At 38.5% G+C, this 9,849-nt stretch overlaps 1 protein-coding gene across 1 annotated transcript in view; it reads left to right on the top strand.

Annotated features, from left to right (window-relative positions):
* The window catches only part of map4k5 (mitogen-activated protein kinase kinase kinase kinase 5), a gene marked incomplete in the record, with an annotated part of 103,698 nt that overhangs the window by 7,454 nt on the left and 86,395 nt on the right, over window positions 1-9,849 (top strand). Inside the window, 1 exon segment of the mRNA XM_014023571.1 lies at window positions 8,135-8,192. Within this exon segment, the coding sequence (XP_013879025.1) occupies window positions 8,135-8,192 (58 nt within the window).

The following is a 9,849-nucleotide window of genomic DNA, read 5'->3' as shown; positions in this document are numbered from 1 at the left end:
AGGCGGGACCTCGTGCACAAACTCTGACGTGCGGCTGTGATTTATAAAGGAAAGATGCGCAGAAACATGCGTACGCATGGTTTTATAAATCTGAATTTTTTTGGYGTACGCCATTTCTGCCTTTTGGCCGTACGTTCACTTTTAGTATGGTTTCCACACAATCCTTTATAAATGAGACCCCTGGACTTTGTCTCAGTCCAATTTAAATGAGCTTTGTCTCCAGAGAAGATGTTTGTGTTCCTCTGTGCGTTATTGAGCTTTGGAGAAATGTGTTTACAGACTGTGTTTAAACTGTCGTATGTTTGCCCAAGGTTGTCAGAACCGTATTTGAGACTGTCCCAATGTCAACATGTTTTCAAATGTAAAATGTGCTTACCAAGTATTATTAGAGTTGCTCATTTAGGTGAAAACACACACKAATGACTTCAGTCTCTTTCACAACACAGTTCAGCAAATTTGCCACACAGACCAGTCCGTCTTTAAGCTCCTTTGGTTCATTCATAAATCACAGGTGAAGCTATGTCTCACACACATGTATGTGTTCAGATATGAATTCAGCAGCTTGGAACCAAAACAGGTGTGGAGCAGAACTCAGCTCAGCTGAAGTGGACCATGATGTATTTGTGGGATAGGCGTCAGCCTCATCAAACAAAAAAAAAACTGAATTAACTTTAGTGATCCTGTGGGTCAATATATTTTAATCTAACTACAGAGTTGCTGTTCTGTCAGTGTCATTTTTAATATTCCCTCAGTAATAAATCTATTGATTAATCCTGSAGCTGCTCAATATCTTCAATATCACTGAGTGAAATTTCATTATTGTAAAGGACCACCGAACTTCAATAAACCATTTTTCCCATAGATGATTATACTTTTATATGACAACAGACAAACCCCCGCATCGTAGAAAGTTTTGTTCTTTTTGAATGAGGAGAGGAGGTTTTGGCAACAAGATAAACATGTTTGATTTAGCATTATTGATTCAGCATTATTGATTTAGCATTATTGATTTAGCATTATCGATTTAGCACTCTGCTACTGCCCCCCTCCTCAGTTGACAACCCTGTGGAACTAGCTTCCAGTTCATGAGTCTGCTACACATTTTTTGGTGAAAATTCAGTTGTATTAGGTTAATTAGCTGTGATTTTGCGCATTGGCTTTAATTGTTTTCCTTGKTATATCTGCCACTTCTGCTTAGCTACTTCTTAGCCCAGAGCCTCAGTGTTTACATCTGAAGTCAGTGCTGAGTCACATGGCTGACAGCACAGCAGTGATGGCAGAGGAAAAGAGAGAAGTGATTGAATTGGATGACTGAATCATTTCCTAATATCTGGCCTGATTATTAAATCTGAACTTTTTTGTTAAACTCTGTAACATGTGACTGTCACAGCATTATGTCCTCCTTTGACACCAGCCAGACTGTTCAGGTAAATTTTCAGACCTGAGACAGTGATGAAAATGGATASTGGTAAAAATCCTTCCAACCTTTAAGAATTTGCTGTTTTTCACAAATTGTAGTCAGTTATAAATTGTTTATTTTTTGTAAATGTCTTATAATATAAGACATTACTTTGTCAAAAGGCAATAATGTGTTTGCACATGTGTGTACGCATGTATTTGTTTGGCACATGKTATGTCTATATTAGCAAAATATCTTGTGGGCCACTTTATGAATTGTAATGAATACAAAGTAATTGTTGGCTGTACTAACTTAATACTGCTTAAATTAAAGCATCCTTAGTCATTACAAAAAAGTCAATCTCTCAGTGAATCAAACAGATGAACTAAAATTTTGTGATTGTGATAGCTTAATATCTTGAGTATAATGAATTGTGTGAGCGAGTGTGGAGTTCAGTTTATACAATTGTGCCAATAAGTGTGATCGTGACCGCTGCCTGACTGTCAGCAAAATATCTCATGAACCACTTTATGATTAAAGTAAATATAGGATGGATCACAAGTATCACTCCGGTCCTTGAGTTCCGCTATCCATCATGTTTTCATGTTTCTCTCCTCAAACACTCCTGATTTGCATGAATGAATGTTTACCAGGSTTTTACTGAATTTAAAGAAGTAATTGAATCAGTAAATCTGGTGTGTTGGAGCAGAGAAACAAAGATGCAAGATAGCAGCCATCGAGGACCTGAGTTTTACATTTCTGGGATGGATGCATTCAATTTGAGTCAATCCATTCYATATGGTGACCACAGCTAAAGAGCATGCAACACAAACATGACTTAAACTTAGTGAAATTCACAGGTATTGAACTAAAATGTGGTGTGGCAGTCTAAAATGTCACTATGAGAATTAAGATTAAGAACTGTCCAATACATTGTTAAAAACTGGAAGAATAGTGGGAACCTTTCATCTTCAAGGAAGGAAGAAATATGGCTGGAAAAAAATCCTGAATGATCGTGATTGGTAATCTCTTAAGTGTTTGGTGAAATCAAATAGAAGAAAAACAGCGGTAGAACTCTGGAATATGTTTAAAAGTGGAAGTAAGAGCATTTCCACATCCAAAATGCAAAGGGAACTCAAAGGGTTGGGACTGAACAGCTGTGCAGCCTTAAGAAAACCACTAATCAGTAGCTGYGTTTCCATTGACCATGAAAATGCGCAAATTAGAATTTCGAAAATAAGTTTGCTCAATGGAAACACGTCAATTTCGAAAAAAATTACGTTTTTCGACAAAATGTTTTTGCGCTAGGATGGGATTTCGGCCGTATCGAAATTGTTGTTTTTTGCAAAACTGCAATGGAAACATTTTTTTCACATCACGGGAGTCACGTGATTAACAACCGACTGTTTCTACTGGAGAAAAAGACGATGACGAAGAAGATAACAGGAAGTAGAAGTAGTAGTAATATCACGGAAGTAGTATAAAATAGTAAAATCACCGACTACAATTTCCCAAAAACACAGCATACGTAGCCGCTCCCACTTTAATAGCTTTTCTTACTTAATGGAAACAACGCAGTTGCGAAACTGTGTTCTTCAACATTAACAGACTATCGACAAAGTTTTGCGCACACTTGCAATGGAAACGCAGCTAGTGAGTATAATTGGGGAAAAAAGGCTTCAGTTTGCTTTGGAGCTTAAAGATTGGACTCTTGAGCAATGGAAGGACATGTGGTCTGATGAGTCCAGGTTACCTTGATTCAGAGTGATGGGTGGATCAGGGTAAGAAGAGAGGCAGGAGATGTGATGAACCCATTATGCTTTGTGACTATTGTACAAGTCTGTGGGGGCAGTGCTATGATGTGGGGTTGCTGTAGTTGGTCAGGTCTAGGTTCAATAACAGTCTGTGCTCAAAGCATGAGGTCAGCTGACTACCTGGATATACTGAATGACCTGGTTATTCCATCAATGGATTGTTTTTTTTCCCTGATGGAATGGTTATATTCCAAGATGACAGTGCCAGGATTCATTGGGCTCTTATTGTGAAAGAGTGGTTCAGGGAGCATGAGACGATTGGCTCCAGAGTCCAGTGAGAATCTTTGGGATGTGCTGGAGAAGGCTTTGAGTAGTGGTCAGACTCAACCATCATCAATACAAGATCTTGGTGAAAAATTAACGCAACACTGGATGGAAACAAATCTTGTGGCATTGCAGAAGCTTAATGTGCAAACAGTGCCACAGCAAATGTGTGCCATAGTCAAAGCTAAAGGCGGTCCAATGAAATATTAGTGTGTGACCTTTTGTTTATTTATTTATTTTTTGGTGGCAACTTATATTTTTGTCCAGGCCGTGTATATTAATATTTTTGCTACATTTGATCTATTCTTCGCGCACCCTCTATCAGACAGCACGACCCACCCTCCTCTATTCTGATTGGGTAAAGCTTTGACTGTGGTTYTCTTTATTGGTTGAAACRTCAATCAGTTTAAACCCTGGTTGGGTTTAAGGAATTTTTATCCCTTTCATTTTTACAAAGGACAGACATCTTTCTCAGTGGAGAACTTTAATCTAGATCTTTTTACTTGGTTGTTCACCGGACAACTAAGAGGTGGGATTTGGTTGTCCGAAAGGAAAATAGGTGGTCTCGGACAACCGAAAGGCTATAATATATAATATATATTTTGCAAAAGGAAATATCAATTTTTATAAAAGATTGCTTTAATTCAAAAGGAAAGCTTGAGTCTCATGATTAATGTCTCTCTCTGGCCAGTCATGTGGTCTGCTAACATCAAATCTTCAGCTTGCCTTGGTTCACTTGGAACCTCTGATGGAACCTTGGAGTTGGAGCTGAAGCTGGTGGGATCACCCAATGGAAAGAGACTGCAGGCACACAGAGTCAACTCGAGTAGGACAAAAATTTAGCCCATGGGTAAAAGCCAAAAAATTAATTTACAATTTAGAACCAAAACTGATTTAACTCCATCCTTTCTCATCATTAGATGAYCTTTGTCTGAAACTTTGGCACAAACAGCAGCAGGCGATATGCATTCCTTCACAAAATGCTGGGCCTTTAAAAAGGGACATTTGCATAAAAAATAATGTACTGTATACAAATTCAGATACCCCCCAGTCTGTCAGGTTGCTTTCTTGCTGTTTCCCAGGCTGTAGTGAGGTGTGTTTACTGGAACTCTTTTTATTTATCGTTCTTGTCATACRGAACTGGACCAACAGTCTGATCTAGATGTGATAGTTCTGCTTGTCTGTCATGGCCTCTGTTCATACAAAGGGCCAGCCCCCACCCGCAGACACGCCACTGGTGGAATGCTGCGCCTGGTATTCTTTCAGAGCTCACAGACTGACAGCTTCTTTGGGCTGAAATATGATTCAGCCTCTGTCTAAACATGTGTTTCAGTGTGGGTGTGTTCAGGGCTAAAATAACAGTGGAAACACCAGATTCAGAAAAGCCCTCATTTGGCCTGCTTTGCATGGGTTTTAATGATCATACCTAACATTAAATAATTTACTAAAAATATTTTATTTTTTGTTTATTGAAGGTTAACAGCTTGAGCCTTACTGATTTCAGTGGGTTACAATGTTGGATTTCAAGCAGATGTTCTTTTTTGTTTTTAGGAACCCCAATGAAATATTTATAGAATGTGGTTTGGCAATGTATTGCTGTATTAAGCAAAGCCTTCTTTAAAAAATGTGTTTGAATGGCAGCATGCCAATCATACAGTTGATTTMAGTGTTTCCCCTACCATTACACAGGCGGGGCGGGCCCCTCCGCCAACGAGACGGCCCGCCCCTCTAAGAATTTCACGGCATGTAGTCATTTTTATTTAAATAAGGCCATATCAAGTCGAGAGCTATTTTTTGCGTCCCTCCATATCCACCTCTCGCCAAACTTGGGGAAAAAGATGGCGCAGAGCGAGGCTGAGCGCTGTGTGTGGTCCTCACAAAGATAGAAACACGTGTGTGTGATTAGACATGCAGCTCTGCTTTTAATCACGTAGCACCGATGCGACAGCTTTGCAAGCTACTTTTTCTTTCTTTAAATAAAATGCGACAGGTGAAGCCACAGCATGGTTACCTTATCAATAATTACTGCCTTTTTTCCTTTCTCTGTGGGTGGGGGGTCAGCTTCACTCAGCTGCAGGTGAACACCTTCTGCGTCTCCTGGACTATTTTCCACTGAGGTTTACATCGTATTTTATATTTATTATATTTCTAAAAGCACTTTGCAGCATTTCCCCCTGTGTGTTCACGTCACGAGCTCAACAAAACCACGACGGATCAGCTGACTGTTTTTAAAGCGAGGTGCAGCGAACATGTCCACCTGCAGCTCGGCTCCGACCAGCCCGGCCCGGGACTTAAAGTTCATACATGTCAACCCCTTCAGACGTTTAACATGTTTAATGAGTGTCAAAAATTCATAATTTGCGCAAAAAAAAATCAGTATTAATCACGCGGGTGGGGTGGAGGTCCGCAGACCGCAGCTGCACAGGGTGGTGGGGAGGAGGAGGAGGGTCTTTTAAAGACGTGTCTACATTTGACTTTTATTTTTTATAAAATCACAGAGTTCTCTGAGTCAGCTTCAGATGTTTGTAGGTTCAAAACATTTAGTCAGTATTTTTCTACTTTCGGCTACCATTTGCTGCTCCTTTTTARGTAGGTTTTACATGTAGCTTGTAGCTAGTAGCGTTTTTCTAATACTTTGAAGGTGTTGTGCTTTTTTAAAGGGGAACTATTATGGAAAATAATTTTTTGAGCTTTGATGCCATGTTAWAATGCCATTACTAGGGGTGTCCCGATCCAATATTGATAACTGATATCGGTCCGATWTCAGCCAAAAAATGAGTATCAGATTTTATCGGCCTGCATAAAATATCTCAGATAAAAGCGCTCCGATATAAGCAGTTCAATCCAGCAGTCCACTGACTCCGCTCCAGTGTTTCTATCCAGCAGCACTTGGATCCAGCATGCAGAGCCCACGTGATCACAACAACATGCTGCGCTAACAAAGTAGCCAGCGGTAGGAGCAATGTTGACAGTACTTTCTATTTAGTTTAAAGTTGATYAAATATCTGCAAATTTAAATCCAATACAGGATTACAAGATTCTAAACAAGGTTCTGGTGAATTAGATGAGTTAAACTTGTTTATATAGGGAACCATACTGACATTATTTTGATCAATTGTATTGATAAAATGTGAAAAAAAATTGTTAGCATTGTTTACCTGTGTTTTAATATATAATAATTATTATTAGTAAGTTAAACTGACGTTGCACATGAGCCTAGAATAATTGAAAGTACTTAGGGCAGGGGTGTCAAACTCATTTTCACGCAAGAGGAAGCTGAACAGGGTTTGTATCGTCTAAAACCAACTGTTTCATTGTSTAACCCCTGTACATCCATTAATTATTTTCTGAAAACTTCTATAATATTAATCAAATTGTTGAGATATTCTAGTAACAGAGATGTGCATGTCTGTATGTTCAAAAACATTGTTGTCTGTCTTTGCCTTTCAGCAGTGGGTAATAAAAAGATTTACCATAGTTACACATATGGCACACAGTGAAGTACAAAAACAAAAAAATCAGTTTCTTTTAAGTTTTTTAGAGCTCAGTGCATGTGTGTTTTTTGCTGCAGAATACGTTTAAGCTGTGTGTTTGTTTGAATGCTGTGCACATTCCTAGTGTTGAAAGTCGTTCACACTACAGTTTTGTGGTTTACGGCTGATTTAGCTTCTCGTCACATCACTTCAMTGTTAAGGATCAGGGAGCCCTGTCTTGACCTGGATTTGTAAGACACTGCAGCCCGCTATGACACAAAAATTTTAGTAAGGATAGAGAATTGCAAACATCTCTCTACAAAGTCAAATCTGGCTGGGAAAACCATGGTGCTGTGAAAATACTTTACGCATAAAGAAATACACAAAAATATGCAACACAAAGTTCACAAAATCTGAAATAATTTGAGATTTCTAAAAGTTTAAAAATCTGACTGATGCTATCTAATATAGTCTGCCTACAATTTATGAAACTAGTACTTATAGTTGATGAGGCATAGCTTGAGAATGCAGTGAGGTTAAATCTTTCTGATGCATGAGGTAAAGCTTTGCTGAGCACARTATTTATTTTACACCTCCCACAGACTCAAAATGATCATCACAGTAACAATGGTTCATAACTTCAGTAGGTCATTCAGTCATTTCCTGACAGAATACATAATCATAATTGATATTTTATAGTAGTGTCTTTAAGTATTTATATTTTTAGTCATTCGTTTAAAAAATCGTTAAAATGGCTTTCTCTTGCATTTCTAGTTTTAACTTCTCAGTTCACTTCTGCTMAACTGTTTTCTTTGTTTGGCTGACATTTCTCTACTCTAGTACTACTCTATGTATTATGTTATAGAGCTCGAGCTGTGATTTTCTGAATTGATTAATCTCCCGATCAAAGCAGACATTTGGTCTGTAATCCTGATCCTGTAGAGGTCAGTCACAGAGGATCATCTTTTACCCTTTGCACTGTAATGTGTGTTTAATACAATAGTGAAAAATCGCCCACCATATGCCATAAGAATACTTGACTCACCATGCAATAAATATATTTTCCTTGATATGCACAATGTTACAGTTTAATATAAAAMTTCTTCTCAAAAGTTAAAGCTGAAATATCAGCAGTATTGCATTATTTGTATTTTAGTTCATAAATATGATGGTTTGTCTTTCAGGCTCGAAACATCCAAACAGGAGAACTTGCTGCTGTCAAGATTATAAAACTAGAACCAGGTAAGAGTTTTTGTCCTATCACTTAACATTTGGTCATACATTTAAAAATGAAAATTTCAACTTTTATTTTGCGATCAAAGATTTGATTAAAACAGGTCAATATTTTTGCCCACATGTTCATTTGTTTGTAAAATTAACAAAGTATCTCATGAACGGGATGGATTTTAATGAAACTTTCAGAAAGTATTTTTGGGTAAACATCTAAAGCAGATTAACTTTTGGAATCAGCCCAGCCCAGCATAGCTGCAAGAGCTAACGATGTGAGCCAGGGGCGGACTGGGGAGGAAAAGTGGCCCGGGAGTTCCTGATACACTAATCATGTTTCCATCCWGTTGTAGAGTGAATTTTTATCGGACTTTTCAAAATTCGCAAAATATTAAATAAATAAAAATTCGAATCTAGACTGTTTCCATCTATTTTCCCTCTCGACTTGATGCGAATAAACAAGGCTACGCAATGTGTGATTACGTCAGACGAGGCTACGCAACGCGTGATTACTTTAGACGAGGCTACGCAACGCGTGATTACTTTAGACGAGGCTACGCAACGCGTGATTACGTCAGACTAGGCTACGCAACGCGTGATTACGTCAAGACGTCGGCGACAAGCTTTGCGGTAGTAAACAGGAAGTGAAACTTGCTAACTAGCTGAGGCTAATCATCTTGGGACAATGGAGCGATTTTTTTCGTGAATGCCTTGCTATTGGGCAAGTTGTAATTATTCTATTTATTCAGCAAGTACAGGCTATGTTTAACGCTGCCAGGAGACATAGGGAAATAAACGCAATGTTAAACTACGCAGCAGAAAGGCACGTGCAACTACGCCGGGGCGAGGCAGGAAAGCGGAAACAGCTGAACGTCACATGATGTAAATATGCGCTACGTCAGAATTTATTTGGCAAACGTGTTTCCATTTCCCGTTTTGCGCATTAACTACTTTGTGAATCATCCAAAAACCAGCTCAAGCGAGCGTAAAAACTTTTTAGCGAATTGAGGATTTTTTTTTCAAATTTTGCTGTTTCCATCCGACTTTTTTTTTCGCATTTTTACTGCAACACTTCTAAATGCGCATCAAAAAGCCTTGATGGAAACACTGTTACTGGCTCACTTTCAGCTTCTGAAGTTACTTGGACTTGATCTTGGTTTTGTTTAAAATAATGACATTCAAAGAGCAAGCATTTGTTTGAGACATACATTGTGATCCAGTGAAGCTGAGGTGCATGTTTTTGGACTGTGAAAAGAAACTGGAGGACCTGAAGAAAACCCACCCATGCACAGGGAGAACATGYAAACTCTGCCCAGGCTGGGATATGATTCAGCAACCTTCTTGCTGATAAACAACATCTCTACCAACTGCTGGTGAAGATTATCAGACATTCAGGTTATGATCAATTAAAAAAATAGGATTTCTATTGAGTTCTAATGTTATAGACCTTCATGAAGGCCTCTAAAGCTTAGAACTCCACACTACTCCAGGCAGTTTGAACTTAGAAGCCTCCCTGATGGGAAGCAAAATTTCTTCAGCTTTTGAATAAAAGTTCAATTGTTTTTTTTTTAGATAATTGGCTATAAAAATGATTGACATATGTAGCCCATCACATCGAAACAAGGATTAAGTCCAAAAGTTGTATATGGAGAAATAGGCAAATATAATGTTT

The sequence above is a fragment of the Austrofundulus limnaeus genome, unplaced genomic scaffold (genome assembly GCF_001266775.1).
Source record: "Austrofundulus limnaeus strain Quisiro unplaced genomic scaffold, Austrofundulus_limnaeus-1.0 Scaffold377, whole genome shotgun sequence".
Lineage (NCBI taxonomy): Eukaryota > Metazoa > Chordata > Actinopteri > Cyprinodontiformes > Rivulidae > Austrofundulus > Austrofundulus limnaeus.
The sequence above is the reverse complement of the archived record's forward strand: the minus strand, read 5'-3'. Positions and strand labels throughout refer to the sequence as shown.